The sequence below is a fragment of the Dipodomys spectabilis genome, unplaced genomic scaffold, assembly GCF_019054845.1.
Source record: "Dipodomys spectabilis isolate Male_0828 unplaced genomic scaffold, ASM1905484v1 ptg000019l, whole genome shotgun sequence".
NCBI lineage: Eukaryota > Metazoa > Chordata > Mammalia > Rodentia > Heteromyidae > Dipodomys > Dipodomys spectabilis.
The window spans coordinates 21289420-21310672 of NW_024870696.1; the positions used below are offsets into that span (position 1 = coordinate 21289420).

Here is a 21253-nt window from a genome sequence, read left to right on the forward strand (position 1 = left end):
AAGAATACCTGAGGAAAAAAATAGTGGCTTTCTCAAGGATTGGTTTTAGAAAATCTTGGCTTGTACGTGTAAAAGAATAAAATTGGATCCTTATATCATATACAAACATCCACAAAAACAGACTGAAGTTTTAAATGTAAGATGTGAGTTAGGACGTGGAGTTGTGGCTCAAGCTGTAGAGTGCTAGCTTTGAGTGAAAAGATGTGAAAGCATGGAATGACTGGAAGACATATTGGTCTGGGCAGCTCATTTTTTTGCATATGATTCCAAAGCACAAGCAACAAGAGCAAAAATAGATTAAATGGGACTGCATACAACTAAAAAATCCTTCTATACAGCAAAGGAAAAAATCAGTAGAACCAAGAGATAGCCTAACAAATGGGCTATTCAAACTGTTTATCTAGTAAGGAGTTAATATTCAAAATATATAAGGAATGCATGTAACTTAATAGCAAACAGACAGAACCCCAAAATCTTGATTAATAACATGCCAGGGACCCTAAACTTTCTTTTTTTTTTTTTTTAGAAAGAAGGAACACAAATGAGCAATGGGTATATGAAAAGTTAATATCACCAGCTATCTGAGAAATGTGAGTCAAACCTATAATGAAATATTACCTCACATCTTTTTAAAAGGCAAAAGAAGAGAAAAGGGAAAAAAGGAAGAAAAAAGAGGGAGAGAAAAAAGAAAGAAAATGAGTAAAAAGGGCAAAAGACAAGTTCTGGTAAGCAGAGAGACCGCAGAGAGCCTGTACCCTGTTGGTATATTGTATATTTTAGATTTGCTTAGAGAAAGGACTGAAGTGTTCTCATAACAAAGACACAAGAGGAAAAATGCAAAGGCAAAACAGATCCAAATTAAAATCCAAAAGTGTACTGGGAGCATAGTGTAAATGGTAGAGTGCTGGCCTAGCAAACACAAGGCCCTGAGTTCAACTCCCACAGAACCACAAACAAAACAAAACAAAATATCTTCTTGCTGTGGAAATTGAGTAGCACACTCTTTCCTGCTGCTTTTGACTTTTTCAGTCCCATTTTTTTTTTTTTACTTTTGCTTTTTTAAACATCTAACATTCTAGTATGAATACTTCACTTGCTAAAAGATTTTTTTTTTTAAGTCAAAGCACTAAGAAAAGGCTGTAAAATAAAGGCGTAAAGTGAGTGGTTGTGAATGCAAATTCATTTTCCATGAGGAAATGCTACGAATTGTGTGTTGCTTGGAGCCAAGCTGGGAAGATCAGAGACCAGCCCCTGGAATTTTCCCATTGCTTCTCACAGCCTGACTCTTAGGGACTATCAGGTCTAAGAGGCCACGATTTCAAATTCTCTGCTATACTCAGACTGAGATCAGGATTGTTACATTCAGATTAAGGTAAAGTGATCATATAATGTGCTGGTTAATAATTAGAAAATGAAATTTGTTGATGAGAATTAACAAGCAAGAATAGATTGCACTTCATTAGTTTTTGTGCCTTAAAGATTAAATCAGACACTAAATGTTAATCATAGTTTAAGAACCCTTTTGGTATGCTTTTTTCCTTTAGCCTTATGTTTCTTTTTTTTAATTACACAACACTGCTTTTCCATTATTCTGAAGAAAAAGTATCTTCTAAACACAAAGTATATCTAATTGAGTTACAAAAATCATTTGCCTCAGAAGCACACAAAACACCAAATCTATGTAGCTCATTTTCTTGGAAGATGGTTTATTCATTAATGTATATTGGAGACTTCTAGTTACAATTTTAATGACTTGATGCTAATAGCATCCCAACTATTCTCTAGGCAAGCTCTAGGCTATTTCATAGCTAAATATTATTAATTTAGTTGCCATATGTGTGCTACTCCAAATGTAGAGAAACCTATGCCTTTTATTACATGGATTTAGAATTGCTTGGGTTTAGGAAATACTGCACCCCTACTGTCTCCTCTAAACATCCAAAATGAACCCACAAGAATCTAACTTGGAGGAGAGACAAAGCCAAGACTTTTCTTCATCCACATATAGCTACATCAACCCTCCACACGCATTTGGTGAAGGAATGAGGAAGGTGGAAGATATCTATCAAAGGCTTAAACTCCTCTAACTTCAGGGAACTCATTCCGGCTCATGACAGCCCAGTATGTTTTGGGGCAATTTTGGTGGTCCAGCATTTTCTTTGACTATTGCACTCCTATCTCTTCCTGTGTGCTTGATTTAAATTTAGCTCTGAAGGCTGCATTCACTTGCTCTATCATATGATAAGCTTTTAAATAGAAGCTGCCGCTCATGCTTTACTCTCTCTACCTAATTCCAGGTTTGCTTCTAATATCCCATGTCCTTTAACAACTAACATGGATACAAATATCTCCTACTGTCAGATCCTCCCCTCTGAGCCTGGGCCAGAATGGCTCAGGGAAGACCTTAGCTGTGGGCATGATCATCATGTGCATTTATGGAGTCCAGCTCTGCTCTTTGCTGTCAAGTTAACATTTTCCTTTCTTTAAGGAAACAATTGTTCAGCTTTCCAGAGGGAATTTTTGTAAACCTGCCCCGTGACTGACAGCTGGGGTGGGAAGTCACTGTGATCCCGGAGGCTGGCTGAGTGCACAGCGTTAATTTGTTTTGTCTCGTTTTCCAAGTTGACTTATTCAGAATAACTAGACTTCGTGAAGATTAAGCCTGGAGAATTAGGTGAGAGGCCCTCTCTGGACAATGTCTTCTAGAATGTTTTCTCCGAGCAGCTAGGCCAGCTATTCAGATAGCCAAGTTGGATCCCAGGGAAGTAACATTGCCCCACCTGGGCAGATAGGATGGAAAAGAGAGCCCTTTGACCTTTGTCTCGAATTTTGTTATTCCCCTTCCCTTCCCAGATCAGATAGACGTAAATACTAATACTACTATGTAATTTCTGGATGTTTTCATGATTCTCCTCACGGGGAACATACTAAACCAAACCAACCATAAAACACCGATATTCAAAGCCCCGGGAACTAGTAATTAATTTTTAGTCTTTACAGATTTGCCTCTTCTAGACATCTTCCATAAATGGAAGCATGCAGCCTTTTTTTTTTTTTTGGGTCCGGTCGTGGGGCCTGAACTCTGGGCCTGGGTGCTGTCCCTCAGCTCTTCAGCTCAAGGCTAGCACTCTACCACTTGAGCCACAGTGCCACTTTCGGCTTTTTTTCTTTTTGCTTATATGGTCTGAGGAATCGAACCCAGGGCCTCATGCATGTAAGGCAAGCGCGCTACCACTGAGCCACCTTCCCAGCCCAGCATGCAGCCTTTTGTGACTCGTTGCTTTCCTCCATGTTGTAACATATAATAGCACTCATTCTTTCTTATTACCAAACACTATTTCATTCTATAGATACCACACATTTTATTGATTCATTCCATAGTAGATGACAGTTGGGTGTTTCTACTTTTCGGTCATTAGTAGCAATGTGGCTGTGAGTATTGGTCTTATTTGGACAGTTTTCTCTCAGTTTTATTATTATTATTGTTGTTGTTGTTATTTTCAAGTTCTTATGTGGACATAGGTTTTCCTTTCTCTTGGGTAGATACTTGAGAGTGAAACAGCTGAATCCTATGGTAGCTCTTTGAGAAACTACCAGTTTGTGTTTTCAAAGTGTGCACAGCTTTACATTCTCAGCGCCAATGCGGAAGGCTCCGCTTATCCCTTGACTGCTCGGGGTGCCATTCTCTTGACGCGATGCCTCTTCATGGTTTTAATTTTAATTTGCTTAGTGACTAATGATGTCTAGTACAGTATTGCTTGTTGCCCATTGATGTATCTGTTTCGGTGAAGAATCAGTTCAAATCCTTTGACAACTTTAAACTGTTATGTGTTTATTATGGAATAGCAAGACTTATTGATTTGCCTACTTATGTATTTCATCTTCAGCAGGACTTGGGTTTGAACGCAAGGTGTTCAGCCTGCAGGGGCGGACACTGTTCCCCAGCTCTGAGCTGTGAGAATGATTTACATACCCTTGGTCCCAGACCTTCCTTAGACATCTGATTTCTAAATATTCTATTTCATTCTGTCCTTTGCTCTCTCCCCATCCCCATTGTCCATAGGTTTTTGGGGTTAGTTCCAGACCAGGCTGATCCTTCTATTAACATTTCTCATAGCGGCAGGGACGTGCCGCCATACATAGCTTTTTTTTTTTTTTATTCTTGGTTTCAGGTGGGTTCTTAGGAACTTTTTGGTCATGCTAGCTTCAAAATATGATCCTGATTCCCGCCTCCCGAATGCCAAGGTACATGGCGTGAGCCACTGCACCTGGAATGGCTTTTACTTTCTTGATGGTGAATTGAATTGAATTTTGAACACATAAAATTTGCTTATCATTGCTTTTGTCCCTAAAGCTTTTGTTACCACATATAAGTATCCTATCAGACTTTAATCAGCCACTTTCCATTCTATCACACTCTGCTGAAGGGACGTTAAAGGTATGTGGATTGTGATGGAGGGTTGGATTACAGTGAAATCAGAGGAGCAGGAGATTTGGAGTCTTAATGTGAAGTCCAATAATGATTTTCCAAGGCTCACTCTTCTATCTGAAAAATGGGTAAGAACAGTTCCCATTTAATAAGATTGTTATGAGGTTAGAATGGCTTCTGTGAAAGGGCTTGGCACACAGATGTCTCATAAATGTTAAACTGTTGTTCTGATTTAAGAGATTGTGGAACTAGGGCTGGACCTAACCAAGAATTGTCTAACAGATAAGAGTTTCTGTTTCTAAGCTTTTCTTCAGGACTGATGAGAATGACCTATGGCTGGAGCACTGCTTATGCTCAGCCGTTCTAGCAGGTGCACAACAGAATGTTTCTATTTCTGTTGATTTCAGCAATAAACAAGGCCTATGCTCTTGAGTTTAAAGAAGAGTCCAGGATAAAAAAATCTGCATTGTTGGCAGGAGTAAAGACTTTATCCAGATGTGTTCTTCTTCTTAGTGGCCACTTGGATGAGTACAGGGGAAATGTCAAGTAAAACTTGTCTCTGTCTGTTAGATAGAGGACTTTACAAAAGGTCATTTGATATCTCAGTTAAATATTTACCATGTTTTACAACATTGCCTTAGAACTTACATACAAATGCTGGGATCATTTGAGTTGAGAACAAGCTGCAGAAACAGGGCCACAATAATAATAATAATAATAATAATAAGAAGAAGAAGAAGAAGAAGAACGCTGTTTCATTATTATATACTCAGATATTGGTGAAAGTAAGAGCCAAACCACCTTCCAGTTTGGGCTGGCTCTACATGGCAGGTTCACTAATAAGAAGCATCGTCCAGGGCTGGGAATGTGGCTCAGTGGTAGAGTGCTTGCTTAGTATGCATGAAGCCCCATGTTTGATTCCTCAGTACCACATAAACAGAAAAAGCCTTCCTTCCTTCCTTCTTTCCTTCCTTCCTTCCTTCCTGCCTGCCTGCCTGCCTTCCTCTTCATAATGCTGGTACTGGGGCTTGAACTCAGAGCCTTATGCTCTCAATTGGATGTATTCCCCTCAAGGCTGCCATTCTACCACTTGAATCACAAGTTCACTTGTAGCTATTTGCTAGTCAATTAGAGATAAAGGTCTTTTGGATTTGTCTCAGACTCTTGAGTAACTAGGATTACAGTCATGACCCACTAGCTCTTGCTTATGGTTTTCCCTTTTAACAAAGATTAAAGAGCTACTACATATTTTTCTATGACTTTCTCTAAAATGAAATTCTGTATCACTATAAGCTAGTGGGCTACATTGTAGTATATTTAATGTGGTTACCCTGCATAATAATATGGACATTCTAAGTTAAAAAGAAGTATGTCTGGGAGTGGAGCTCCACCTTCTCCAGGGAACAAGCATTTTCAAAATAACTTTCATAGCATGATAATGACTTCTTGTATAGGTTTGTTAAATGACCTGATGGTAATATGCCATTTACAAGAGTGAAATCCTGATACTATTATTTAGGAAAATAGGTCTTGGTGGGAAAGTTCATCTCCAATAACCACCAGGACAGTGTTAGTTTTGTCATCGGTGGCTTTTATGGTATGGAAAACTTCTTTGAGGAAAAATAAAAAGTTTGATATATATTAAATAGGATAGGTAGAGACAAATGATAGACCTTCATTAACTTCATGGTCAATGTACCATGTTAGCTAGAACCAAGTAAATTCAAAAAATACCATGATAATAAAATAACCTATGAAAGAAATTCTTCTCCTTTACCTTCCACACTCTCCCAAAGAAAATACTTCTCATTTAATTTTTTCCTTTCTTCTTTTTGGAAAAGTCTTATTCACGATAGAGCACTCCATTTACGAGATATGGAGGGAAAGCGTTCACTAACGCTCTCCAGGAAATGGAAGCCTGCCAGGGACATGGCTGGCACTTTCCACTCTCAGTGTACAAATGTGGAGAAACGCTATTTTCAGTGCACATACGCAACACCCTGTTTTTCTAGTGTCTTTATTTTTGGCTTATCCAGGGAAGAAACTAAGGCTGGGGCCATTTAAAAGCATGCCACAACACAAATGGTCAGATTCTTGGGTATGAATCATCAGTTAACTTCATAAATCGATAGCAATGTTGGAAACATCTATCATTGTTGACATGAGATAGACTTGACCATTTGAACGTGTCTTTTTTCTGGAGATAGTCCTCTTTTATTTTTTTCCAGAGAGCTGGAATTTTGAGAAACAGACATTGCTCAGTATTGGTATTAGCCTTTGGTTTGTTTGTTTCCCCTTTCTTTTAATTCTCTCTCTCTCTCTCTGCTGGTACCAGGGTTGGTATTCCAGGGCCTGGACACTGACCCTTAGCTTTTTTGCTTAAAGCTGGTGATCTTTCATTTGAACCACACCCCCAGTTTCAGCTTTTTGGTTGCTAATTGGAGATAAGAGTCTCATGGACCTTCCTACCCAGGACTGGCTTAGAACCAAGATCTTCAGGTCTCAGCCTCTTGAGCAGCTAGCATTACAGATGTGAACCACTGGCGCTCAGCTTTAATGCTGCATTTCTTTAAGTAATTAAAGACTTCTGCTGTATGAGAAGAATCTTAAAATCTTTATGGCTCCTATATGTATTCAGACATATAAAAGTAAGTTACTTTTTGCTTTGTATCCCTTTTCCTCCCCCATGTTTGGCTTTTGCTAGCTTATAAACAGTTCATAGAAGTAGAGCACATGACAAAATTTTTAGGATTTGACAGAGCGTTGTGTGGGTGATGATTTCTAATTCCATGTCTATAGTAATGATTCACTCTAGTTTCTGTATTGATCTCACCAATCATTTGCTCTGGGAGGGTCAGCTGACCTGAATTAAGGACATTTAAAGAACTCAATTCTCTGGGAGAAAAACTGAGGCCTGCAGGATACCAGACCCTCTGCATGTGCATAGAAACACACCCCTAACCCCCCCTACCCCCACCAGCCTTGGCTCCCAGAACTTCAGTGAGTGCCACAGTCAGAACCGCCTTGCTAGTTTTTAAGTTTTGGCATAATGTGCGATGAAGCAACCGAAAAGCCAACTCTCTCTCGCTTGCTCTCGCTCTCGTTCTTGATCTCCTAAGGACTGAAACCAAGGATTCCTGCATGACAGATCAGTGCTCTACCACTCAGCTACACCCCCCCCAGCCCGGGCCGTCCACAGCTCTTCAGTGGGGAACGTGCTTTCTTGGTGTGTTTGTGTTCATGTCAGTGACTGACTGGAATTTGGATTTCACTTTGTATGTTGGGCAGCATGGAGTCAGAAGGTTCCAGGGGCTAGAGCCCTGGTAGGGAGGGCACTAGAGTGAATGTCCTTCGTCCCTAAAAAGATGGGGGAAGGGGGGGGGGGAGAGAGAGAGAGAGAGAGAGAGAGAGAGAGAGAGAGAGACAAAGACAGAGAGAGACAGAGAGAGACAGAGAAAGAGAAAGAAACAGAGAGAGAGAGAGACTGCTAACTTACTTTCTACACTAGCTGGATAGGGTCTCTGGAAGGAAAGCTGGGTGATACCATTTCTAGAGTTGGGACAAACTTAAGCCTTTGGCTTCCTTTTCCTCTTGGAGGAAAATGTGTCCAGGCTCTACTTCATGTCCTCTGGCCCCCCTCTTGTTCAGAACGGAAGGGCTTCTTCTCTTCCACAGACAGGGGGCGGGAGAGCGGGCAAAGGCTCATGCATTCAGGTAGAATGTGTCTTCCTCTTCTCTTCCAGCTGCACCCATTCCCTAAGGTTCAGATCTCCCCTGCTTCATTTCCCTGGGGACTGCTCTATGGCTTTAGGGGCTGGGCTGCCTCCCCTTGCATTCCATCCACCCTGTGTTCTGTTCCCTAAGGAGCCCTCAGAACCCTTCTTTAATGCCATCGTTGGACTATAAAAACCTAGACGAGCCAGGAGTGGACTTGTATGTATGAATCTCAGCACTTGGCATGCTGAGGCAAGAGGATCATACATTTGAGTTCAAGAGTCAGCTGGGGCTATATTGCAAGACTGTCTCAGAAAGCGAATAACTCAGACTGTACTTACTTTATTCACTGCTGGATCTCTAGGGCCTTACTACACTATGAAGACTTGTTAGTTGAATACTGTTTGAGGTAGCTATTACCCCAGGTGAAGAAAACAAGAACAAAGGTGAGAAGACTTCAAAGTGTGTGGCATGTGAGGGATTATTTATTAAATTAAAAAATGATGTCTTATTGGAGGAAATGCCTATTTCTTTCACATGCCATTTAGCTCAATTTTACACTAAATTCACTTTTAGACTTTAGTTCAATGTGACATTAAATGATATTGAAATTTCTAGAAATAGAAATGTCAGCCTTTATTGCTCCTGGTAGCCCCTTCCTTGTGTAAGCCCCTGCCCCCTCCCCGCCTCCTCCCACCCCTGCAACCCCCAATTGCAAAGATAAACCATTTGAAACCACAGAGAGTCAAATACTGGATCTGATCTAAGAATAACTCCAACTGGAGTGATGACCAGGCCTGTACTAGGATCAGAAGGTCTGGAGCATCATCTGACTTGGCCATTAGCTGCGCCCTCCTGGACTGGGCAAATTAATAGCTGGTGTGCTCCGGTATAATGCTGGGTGAGGTCAGCAGCAACCCCAGCGAGCGGTGTCCCGGGGGAACTGCTCATTCATCCCCCACCCTCTCCACATTTACTCCTCTATCTAATGTTTATCATTATCTGTTTGGTGCCGGGAACCGCACTGAGTGATGGGGTAGAACGAAAAGACAGCCCGTGAAAAGGAAAGACACCCATCACAAGTGTAACTTAATGCCCGATGAACGCCAGGCTGGAACTAGACAAGAATCATGGTGTGCACACAAAGAAAGGGAGACTGACGTCTGGAGGATTTCTGAAGGCAGTGACATCAGCACAAAACGTGCTCTATCAAAGTGCTGTAGACAAAGAGGAACGTGCAGCGACCCTGAGTTAGCATGCACCCCTGAGTCTGGACTTCCCGGAGCACAAGGAAGAGGAAAAGATTGCACCACCTAAGCCGAGCAGGGTCTGAGCATCCTCCTTGAAGCTCCAGGGTCACTGTGAGATAAATGAACACACTTGGGCCACTTCACCATTCCTGCTTCTGAACTTCTTCCTTCTCTGCACAGACTTGTGTTTGAAGTGAGGTCTATTGTCTTGCCCTGTGAGGCTGCTGGGAGGAAAAAATATAGAAGGTTTCTTCTTCTCCAAGAGCATCCTGGCAACCAGCAGTTTTTCCATATTAGGCAAGGTTTGTTCTGTTGCTCTAAGAATTTGAAATATCCATGTTATTTCTAGATAGAAGCATCATACCATAGGATGAACAGGAAGCATGTTGTAGAAAGTTATAGTTTAGAGAGTTAGGAAATAGCTGAATTTTCAAAGCGTATGCACGTTATCTGACTTCTGACGTGTGTGTGTGTGTGTGTGTGTGTGTGTGTGAGAGAGAGAGAGAGAGAGAAAGAGAGAGAGAGAGAGAGAGAGACAGAGACAGAGAATCAGCATCAAAGACTAATGCCCCGGATGCAGGATCTCTGTCTTTGGCCATTTAGCTACCCAACAAAAGTCTCTTGTAGGTGCCAGGCTAGAGCAGAAAGGGTGTATTTCTAGCTTCTAGAAACTCTAAGTGACAAATAAAGATGCCATTCCTCTGTGGACTCATCACCCTACTGCCTTGAAATAACAGCTGCCATTAGAACATGTGCTGAGTGCTGTGTATTCATGTATTATACCATTTAGTACTTCTATTCATTTAATGCTTACCTTGTGATAATGCCATTCAACAGTTGGAGAAAGGCATAGCTCTTGGTGTGTGTGTGTGTGTGTGTGTGTGTGTGTGTGTGTGTGTGTGTGTGCGTGTGTGTTTGTCCTGGGGCTTGAACGCAGGGTCTATGCACTGTCACTGAACTTTTTTGCTTGAAGCAGCACCATACCACTTGAGCCACAGCTCCTTTTCTGGCTTTTTGGAGGTTAATTGGAGATAAGAGTGTCATGGACTTGCTTACCCAGGCTGGCTTTGAACCATGGTCCTTTCTAGATCTACCTCCTGGGTAGCTATTACTGGTGTGAGCCATTGGCACCTGGCTAGGCACAGCTCTTAAGTGACAAAACTAGCCATACACCAGGGAGGCCTCTTTAGGCAGAAGCTCCTTGCACAGATGAGAGAGGATACTCCACACTTATTAAATGAAAGCACCTGTCATACTTTGGTCCCTCATCAAAAGCACTTACAGCAAATACCACTGTCTTTTATAGCTAGAGAGGGTCCTGGACACATATTTTGATTTTTGATTTTTTTCCAGATGTATCATCATTTGTATTTTAAATCTTTAGTTTTTCCAAGGCTTTGGCAGGTGGCATAATCTGCTTTAACGCCAGGCAATGGCTGAGAGCTGTAGCTGCATTTGGTTGCATCACCATGAGAGGAAACCATTGACATATGATGCACACGTGTGCCTAAGCGATAATGGCCCATAGGTTTAGGTGAACTAAATACGCTTCAATGTACAGTGCTTTCAACTTCCATTGGGTTAATAAGGAAGGAACTCCATGCTGAGCTGAGGAGCATCTGTACACTTCACTAGAAACTCACAGAATCATATGATGAGTCAGTGCAGGATTAGAACTCTCCATGATCTTGTTCCTCCAAACAATATTATGTCTATTTCTGGGGCCAACATCCTCTCCAGGGCTCTAGAAACACCCCACGTGGGATAAAGAGATGGAACTGAATAACATTGGAAGAGAGATCTGAGTTTTGGAAATAGGCTAAATAATTTGAAACCAAGCCAGGTGAAAAAAACTTATCAATGAAGTTGGAGAAGTCATGCTTCTAGTTGTATGTTCACTCCTGGAACTAATTTTGTTGGCTTAATTTAGTAATACAGCCACAACGGAAAACTTCTTTCCTTTATCTGTTACTTGTTTTCCTCACTTAAGCAATATAGAGCACAACTGTACTCTATCACCTGTAGCGAACAGCCATAAGATTTGTAAGATCACGTCTATTAAAAATAAAAATCTCTAGTTGGGTACCTACCATTGGCTCACACCTGTAATCTTAGTAACTCAGAAGGCTGAGATGTGAGGATTGTTGTTCAAGGCCATCCCAGGAAGAAAAGTCTGTGAGATGATTTAAATTTTTTTGTTTTTTTATTGTAAAAATAGTGTACAGAGGGGTTACAGTTACATGAGTAAGGTAATGAGTACATTTCCTATCAGGCATTGTTACTTCCTCCTTTGTTTTTCCCCTACCATCCTTCCCTCCCTACCTCCCCACCTCCCCCCTCTCCTCCAAGTTGTAAAGTTTGTTGTCTACATAGTGTCTTGTACATCTCATTGTTACAATGGGTCTTCTATCTCTAATTAACTACCAGGAAGACAGAAGTGGTGCTGAGGCTCAAACTGGTAGAGCACTAGCCTTGAGTGAAAAGCTCAGGGAGAGCCCCCAGGCCTTGAGTTCAAACCCCACAACAGACAAACACGAAATACATAAATAAAATAAAAATAAAATTCCCTGTGGGCCTGAAATCCTAGCAGGCTGAGATACACAGATCATGGTTCCAAGCTAGCCCAGGCAGGAAAGCCCGTGAGACTCTCATCTCCAATCAACCACCCAAAAGCTGGAAGTGAGTAGAGCTCTACAGCCTTGAGCAAAGAAACTCAGGGACAGAACTCTGGCCCTGAGTTCAAGCCCCATTACTGGCGCATACACACACAAACACACACACACACACACATGCCCCTGGGCAAACAGGCTAGGCTAGGAGAGGGCACCAGTGGGGGAGGGGAGGGCTAAGAGAGGGAAAGAGGGTGAGCATGATCTGCACAGTTTAATGTATGAAAATAGCAATAGGAAACCCGTGGACATTGTTTTAAGAAGGAGGAGTGGGATGTGGGATGAGCAGAGGCGATACATTGTGGGTATGTGTGGAAATGTCATACCGACACCCCATTGGTCTGTGAGGGCAGTACAAAACCATGTCCCTGTGCAGAAGCCCCCTGTGTGTGGAGAGGAGGGCGGCTGTTTTCACTGCTGGGTTATATACAAGCAGCCAATGGGCACTCACATCCTTCCTGGCAGGGCGTCCGGCCTCAAGCATTTTCACGCCAGCTCCCCATCAAGTCCCATAGGAAGCAATTCCTGGAGCGCTCAGCTCCCTTATACCTGCCTGGCTCTGATCTGTTACACACACAGGCTAAAGAAATAATAAACAAATTGACATGATGAAAGCAAGCAAATGAACTAGATTTGAGTTTTTCAATCTGTCAAGACAAAACGATTCTGTGTGTGTGTATTTGTGTGTGTGTGTGCACGCGCGTGTGTGCGCTTGAACTCAGAGCCAGGGTGCTGTCCCTTAGATTTATTTCCTTCTCCTTTTTATTGTTAATTTAAAGGTGAGATACAGAGGTGTCCCTTCGATTTGCTTGCCCAAGGCTGGTGCTCTACTACTTGAGCTATAAATCCACTTAGAAAAAACCTTGGTTACTTGGAGATAAGAGCATCCCATACTTTCTTGCCTTGGCTGGCTTCAAACCACCATCATCAGATCTCCCCTCCTGAATAGCTAGGATTACAGGCCTTAGCCACCTCCCCCCCCCCCCCCCAGCGAATAAATATGACGAACAAAACAATGGAAGTGATGGAATGCATCACCAAAAAAGACTTTGATATGGGTTTAAAATTTCATTTAATAATAATAATTATTTTTGCTGCGCCTGGAACTCTGGGCTTGGGCGCTGTCCCTGAGCTTCTTTTGCTCAAGGCTAGAGCTCTACCACTTGAGCCACAGCACCCCTTTTTAGCTTTTTCTGACTAGTTTATTGGAGATAAGAGTCTCCCAGACATTTTTGCCTGGGCTGGCTTCAAACTGCAATCCTCAAATCTCAGCCTCCTGAGGAGCCTGACTGACAGGCCTGAGCCACCAACATCTGGCTAGAAATGAAATTCTTAATAACATTGACAAATTACATACATATCCTAAGTCTACAAAAGTATTGCAACACTCAAATAAATTATTTGCTTGACATATTATGATTTATTTCCATAATCTTAAGTAATCCTCATTGAATTGGTCACATGGCATCAAGCTTTAGTATTTTCAGTTTAGAGAATAGATTATTTTGGGTTTTTTTTCCCTCCCTCTCTTTTCTTTTTTCAGTCCTGAGGCTTGAACTCAGGGTCTGGACCCTGTCCCTGAGCTTTTTTGCTCAAGGCAAGGGCTCTACCACTTGAGCCATATCTTCACTTCTGGTTTTTTGGTGGTTAATTGAAATAAGAATCTCCTGGAGGGGCTGGGAAGGTGGCTCAGTGGTAGAGCACTTGCCTTGCATGCATGAGGCCCTGGGTTCGATTCCTCAGCACCATATAAGCAAAAAAGAAAAAAGCCAGAAGTGGCGCTGTGGCTCAAGTGGTAGAGTGCTAGCCTTGAGCTGAAGAGCTGAGGGACAGCGCCCAGGCCCAGAGTTCAGGCCCCACGACCAGACCCCCCCCCCCCAAAAAAAAAAAGAAAAAGAAAAAGAAAAAGAATCTCCTGGACTTTCTTACCTGGGCTGGCTTTGAACCACAATCCCCAGGTCTCAGCCTTCTGAGGGGCTAGGAACCACAGGTGAGCCACAGGTGTCTAGCTAGTTTTTTTTTCTTAAAAAAACAAAAAAGAACTGAAATCTGGGCACCACTGGCTCATACTTGTGATCCTAGCTACTCAGGAAGCTGAGATCCAAGGATCAGGGTTCAAAGACAGCCCAGGCAGGTAAATCTGTGAGACTTATCTCCAATTAGCTACCAAAAAGCTGAAATTGGAGGTGTGGGTCAGCCTTCAGTGAAAAGCCTCAGTGCTGACACACACACACACACACACACACACACACACACACACACACACACACACACACACATAAACTCCTTACTTCTTAATACATAAGACAGATTTTTTTTCAAATTCACCCCTATTTTTGGTAATGCCAAGCTCACCCATGAGTGACATGGAGATGTAATGGCTCTCATCTAAGTGTTATTTGGGGTTTATTCCTCTGAAGCACAGGAATTGGCTAGATCTTATTGTGTGCAATTACTATCAAAAAAGAAGAAGTATACGATTGATTACTTATAATTTTATCAGCTGCATGACTGATGATACAGTCTCGGCAGAAGGTAACTTCTGTTTTCTCTAAGCAATAACAATAGCAAAGTCCAACTAACCAATTTCCAGGTGTAACTGGAAGAATTTCCCAGAGCCTAGCTTCTAGTCCCACACATTTCAAGCCTTGTTTCTCTTCCACTACCCATATAATTCTGGTGCCCAGCACCTGCAGGGTAGGCTCATACGACGATGTTATGTGTGGTCCTGCACCTCTGTGCTACTACTAAGCAGGGTGAATGGCTTAGTAAGTGGTAGCACTATTTCTGGATGCAATGCCTATGCCAGATGGCCGGCAAAAACTTCCGCGTACACAAAAGTGGAGGCAAATCACAGAAACGTGTTCTCCAGACTGCCAGCTAAATACATCTCCACACAACATCCCCTAGGTCAGGATGCCAAAAACGCCATTGGCTACCCTGGACCAGATGGGAAATGTGGCAGAGGGAAAACTGCCGTGGAGAGGAAGAGCAATCATAATTTCAATGGAGCTATTGCATGTATATTTCATACAAATGTATGGCTATGTGAATGTCTTGTTAGGAACCTTCCCAGGGCCTGGGGGAGGTGGTGGCGAGTGAAGGTAGAAAGTTAGCCTTCCTAGGCTAAAAATATAGGTAAAAATATACCCGCAAACACTACATTCTGCTAAGTGGCTAGCTTAAGATACCATGCCAACAACAATGGAAAGACTGGAGGGCGGGAATGGGGCCACAGAGCCATCCCTCAAGATGGCATCTTTCAGGAGGTGGGTCATGAAAGATAAATAGGAATCTTGGGGCAGGCAAGGGGAGGAAGGGTCCTATGGCATATTTAGAAGCCTGGCAACTACACAGAGCATGAAAATCGAGAAACTGGTATGTGCTTTGTATAAGTGGAGTATGAAGAAGGTCCAGTGGAGTTGGGAGAGACGGGATAGCTCCTTTCTTCCCAGAGGAAACACCTGCTGAGGAGCTGTATCCATCCCTGCTTGGAAAATATTAACTCCCCCAACCAAGAGGCCTAGTCCTATTGTTCTGCACTTATATTTCCGGGTCACTATGCCCAGGTGCATGTCCTTCTGTTTGCCTTCTGAATTAGCCTGCCTTTCATTCTTCTTCCTGAGAGACAGGACACAGGTACTAATACTGACTTTACTCGTTCACAGAAATGTCTGCCTTACACCCAAGAAATGAATGCTGTTATCTACTGCCTTCACATAGACTTGATTTCTTTGACTGTTACCAACTCATCCCCGTGAATACAGAAAGGAGCAGGAGCTTTTGCATTTCTCTATAATCAGCCTGATTCTAAGCATTACTAAGCATTTTTAAGCAGTACACCTAAGCATTACTCTTGTCCCAACAGCTCCAGTGAGTAAGAGCTGACAATGAGTCATGATAACTATGTCTGCCATGTTCTTGTTCTTCAGATTAACAGAGTCTCCTGTCCTTTGCCCAGTAGTAAGAGAAGAAAGCAAGTTCTTGGTAGGGAAGAATCCAAGGCTTAAAAGGCACACATTCTGTATATTCCCACAGCTAGAAGAGCAAAGAGTATCAATAGCTCCATTGGAGCCGCAAGAGGAGGCTTGCAGGGCTGCCTTGGACTCCACTGGAGTCAAATTGGAGATTGGTCATTGCTCATCAGAGGTGGCAGTCTGGAGTAGCCCCAAAACTATAGAGTTCAGAGGTTAGCAGGCACAGCCTGGTTTATTCTCCTACATCCAGACTTAGCTCTGCATCATCATCTTTGCCCTGTTCAGCTGCCATCACATGCCCCAAAGCTCATGGTACTCCATTCTGCATATTAATTCCACTGAGGAACTTTCACCTTTGACTAATGGCTACTTTGCATATTAAGTTGCCAGAAGTGACTTAGTCCAATAGAAATTCTTGATTTTTCTATTTTCTGAATGACTAATATATGTAACTATTAATTCACCAAAGCCTTTCCCAACCAACTATAAATAAAGGCATAACCATTTATTTGTATTTTTTTATGAGGCTGTCTAATGTAATGCTTATTTTAGCGAATGATGCTTCTCATGAACTTTGAATTTTGGACTGCTGTACAGATTATGAATTCATACCCTAGTTTACAACAGAGCAAAGATCCTTCCAGAAAGGGCCTTGATGTGAAAGAAAAGCACATTTCAAAAGAGAATACATTTAAATATTCTTATCATATCAGGGTAGAGAGAGGTTTCTTAAATGAGTTACAAAGAAAATGATCAGTTAATTAAAAATAACGTCTTGAATATGGCAAATTCGAATGCTTGAAATACATTTTCTAACACATATAACTAACACAAATATCACATGACAAAGTATTTCAAATACTGTCAAGAAAAGGACAGTGAGCCAGGCTGCTGGTGGCTCAAACCTATAATCCTAGTTGCTTAGGAGGCTGAGATCTGAGCAACAAGGATGGAAGCCAGCTCAGGCATGAAAGTTTATAAGACTCGTATCTACAATTAGCCACCTAAAAGCTGCAAGCAGAGCTATGACTTCAGTGGTAGCGTATCACCCTTGAGCAAAAAAGCTAAGGGACATTACCCGGGATCCAGGTTCAAGCCCGGATGTTGAAACAATGCCCCTCTTACTAGTACAAGTAATTCACATGAAAGCTATACCAAGATGTCATTTCACACCTTCCAGACTGGAAAACAATGAGAGTCAGACAGTTCACAGGTCATGGGGCAGCAGGATAAGTGTGGGTGGTAAATGACAAAGATCTGGACGTTGTTGGGAGAGTCGGTCACATCCATAATCTATAATGAACCAAGGCTTCTCTAGGTGTGAATCTTAGAGCTGCTGATGCATAGATACACCGGGAGTTATGAGTAGGTGTAGCTTTGCTTGGATGAACAAATAACTGTTCAGAACCCACAGGGAGACCTGAGTGCTTGTCTGAAATGAGCGCATACCACCACAAGCCCTCCATGGCTCCTGGCACACTTGGAATAGAATGCTAGCCCTCACGGTCTCCTCGCTTCTGACTTTTCCAGGTGCCATGCTCCACAGCTTCCCCAGACTCAAGATCTTCTTCCAACTCAGCCTGGAAGGACATGCTCCTTCCCAGCTCTTTCCATTACCTAATTCCTCCCAATTTCACCTCTTCAGGGTGCCCTTTCCTTACCATTCCATGTAAATTAGTTTTCCTCTCTTATTCTCCTTCTCAGCTTTTACTTGTTTCCTATAACAAACATTAATCTTTGAATTATGTGTGTGTGTATGTATGTCTACATTCATTTGCATTTTCTACCTGCCTCTGATAGGAAACTAGTCATCTCCAGGAAGTAAGAACTCTGCTTACCTTGCTTGAGACTGGACCTTTCAACCTGCCCAGTAGCCTAGCCCTGCGACACTTAATAAACTTCTACTCAGTTGAATGCATGCATTAAACTATTGCACAAATTCTCTCTGACTCTGTTTAAAGTACATAGCTTATTAGTTCCAGTTCATGGCAAAAAAACTGGGATTTCAAGAAGTCATATGAATACTATTATTGATAAGGGAGAGCTTACTTTCTCTCTCTCTCTCTCTCTCTCTCTCTCTCTCTCTCTCTCTCTCTCTCTCCTCCCTCCCTCCCTTCCTTCCTTTTTTTTTTGAGAATTTTTTTTTTTGCTCAAGGCTAGCACTCTACCACTTGAGCCATAGCTCACAGTTCCATTTCTGGCCTGTTTTGGGTTGTTCATTGAGTCTCAGGAGCTTTCCTTCCTAGGTTGGCTTTGAATGCAATCCTCAGATCTCAGCCTCCTAAGCAGCTAGGATTACAGGTATAAGGTCACAGGTGCCCAGCTACTTCACATTATTATTAGTGTTGTTATTATTTTATCTAAAAAGTTAACCAATGTGTGCCTGAAGGCTTCTGCAAATTATATATGAGGGTTTTACACCCAAAACATAAATAGATCTTTCAGTTAGATGAAATGTCTATACTGTTTCAAGTATGCTAAGTATTTTCAAGTGAGCCCTGATATACATTTAAAAGGAGCATTAATACTGTTAAAGATAGAAATTTAATGTTGCATATTCAGGGCTGAATATTCAGATTCCTTCTGAAAGAGGATTGCATTTAGATTAATACAAGTTTTTATTTTATTTTATTCTATTAATCATTATGAAAACCACATTTATTTATGCTTATTTAAGTTACACTTTCAAATATGGATTTGCTTGCTGATGAATTTTAATTTAATTATTTTTTCTGGTTAGAGGTTAAATTCCAAAGGGGAGTTGGCATGAATCTACTTGAAAACAAGGTGAGTAGACACAGTGTTTTGAGAGATACTTGAAGCTAGTAAAATATGGAAAAAATGCAAGAGTTTTACATTTTGACCATCGAAGTTATACTCTTGCCCGAACAACTACAAGCAAATAAAATAATTTATAGCTAAATCAAGCTACTGTGAAAATGGATCCTGAATGGATCTTTGCTTTGTAATACTATTTAACTTTATTTCATAACCTGACCTACTGATATATGAATGCCATGGAACAAAATGGGACTTCTTTGTTTTTAATTTAATTTTTAAAAGCCATAATTTAGAGTGTTTTCTGTGTGAGTGATTTTAAATAATTAATGAATAAGACAAATGGTCATGTTTAATTCTTGACTTTCTCAATAGGGCACTATCTAAAAATAAAGCTGTGTGTGGAGATTATTCCTTTATTTATTTTTTTCATTTAGGAAGTCACATGAAAATTACACGAAGGTTTGGATGAGCTACTTCTAATATTTTGTTTCCACTTCTACTGGATTACATCTTACAAATTTCTAGAGAATTCTCATTTAGAATATCTGCTTGTGAGACAGGACAGATGAAGGAAATGGAGGCCTGGGAAAGAGGGGGCCAGGAACCCCGAGATTAACGTTGTAATAATAAATACCTTGATTAAAAGCACAAGGCATTATTTTCCTTGCTTTATACATTACAACTCAGCAGTAAGCTGCAACACTTTGTAGAAAGAGAAACAAAAAAGGAGAAAGAGCATCTTTTTCCCTCTGGCCTTGCCCAAATGATTAGCATGCCTTGGGGACAGGTCAGAGAAAGTGGCAGCCTGGAAGAAGAAATGGCAAAGTACCCAAGAAATAGAAAATCAACCAAAACAATGGAAAATGGGTCTTCTGGGCACAGAAAATTATCTGAGGACTAGACACTGTCCTTTAGACTAAACGCAATTCTTAGCTTAGAGGGATGCTTGGGCACTCATATCATTGGGTCCCAAAATTGAGTAAATAGCCTGACCTTGGAAATCACTGGCCCAGTAATAAGACAGTTTTACAGCGAGAATGACAAAGCATACCAGGTGTCCAAAGCAGGGGGAGGGGAGCAATCACCCCAGGGCACATTAATGTCAAACTCCCAATCTACTTCTTAACTATAAACACTTTGTATGTTACAGCGTTCATTGCACTGGTGATCAAAGGAAAGATAGAAAGTGAGTAAGCAGTTTTGGTCTCTGCCTCAGTGTGTCTTAAGTTTTTATTTTTATTTTTAGGACAACATGACTAACTTGGTACCCAAGGGTTAGGTGGAGGGCTTGTCCCTTTTGGAGACTTCCTGCTTGGAGAATCATGTGGTCCAGTTCCGGTGACAGTGGTTTGGCCACTCCCCTGCATGAGCATGATTAGTTCTGGTAACAATTCCACTCTCTTAGTGCTATTGATGTGGATATTAGTATTTACAGCCTAAAAGTCTGTGTTCAGAATCAGGTCAAATCTGCTATGTACATCTTTCTCCAGGAAATCGTTGTACCAAGGAAAAGCCAATGCTATTTTCATATGTAATTTAGAAAGGCAAACGTCTTAGTAGCTTAATAACTATTACTTCATAGGAAGAGTTTAATAACCATCCAGGTAGTTGGAGGTACCAGGGGAGGCCTAGTTAAATTACCTGGCTTCCCTGACACTGCTCAGTAGCCAAAAGAAACACAAAAAAGAGAAGCGAGAGCTGGCAATAGTTGTGTTTGCTGGGATCCTAGCTCTTCCTTTTGTACTCCGTCAGAAGCACTGGGCAGGCTTCCTGGCCTGTGTCTTCCCTTTCCCCAGGCTAATTGCTACCCCAGGGAGCTAAGCTCTCTAAGGAGCACCGAGCACCACCGCTGGGCAGCCAAGGCCACCTACACTCACCTGAGGAACACGGAGCTGGGGCTGTCGGTGGAGCTGTGCGGAGCCTCCACTCCTGTCTTCTGCAGGCTGCCAGGAATCTCAAACCTGAACACGGTATCACCAGAAGACAATCTTTTCTTCACCATTGTATACGTGTCCACCACTTAGGCAAGAAATCAGCTCGAAGGCTTATTTCCCAAGCTCCCAGAGAAAGTGGAGAATCTGGTGTTTCAATGCAGACCGTTCCTGCATTGCAGGAAGAGCCTCGCCTGATTTCTAATCTAGCCAAAGCTATTTGTGTTTTTCAAGTTAATGAGTAACTGATTAGTATGACACAGGTGGTTTCCATCCTACTGACATTTGCTCTGGTAGAGAAATCTAGCTCTTAGTTTACTAGTGTGAACCCCCACCCACTGTGGATTTCGGCAAAACACCTATGGAAAGTTAAACAAGCAAAATACAGGGGACTGGAGGCCAGAGGCATGTGGTCACTGAAAACAAGATGCTTGGCCTAAACTCCTGAGGCTGGAAGGCAGGAGGAGGATGGAGGATGAGCTCGCACCTGCCATGCACCGGC

The 21253-nt window shown here is 41.9% G+C and overlaps 1 protein-coding gene across 2 annotated transcripts in view; it reads right to left on the bottom strand.

Annotated features, from left to right (window-relative positions):
* Positions 1 to 20853, bottom strand: part of Gramd2b (GRAM domain containing 2B) — a 90221-nt gene extending 69368 nt beyond the window's left edge. For both annotated transcript variants that reach the window (XM_042674673.1, XM_042674670.1), the window contains exon 1: positions 20698 to 20853. In XM_042674673.1, the coding sequence (XP_042530607.1) occupies positions 20698 to 20822 (125 nt within the window). In that variant the 5' untranslated portion in view covers positions 20823 to 20853. The remainder of the gene's footprint in view (positions 1 to 20697) is intronic.
* Positions 20854 to 21253: the final 400 nt, after the last annotated feature.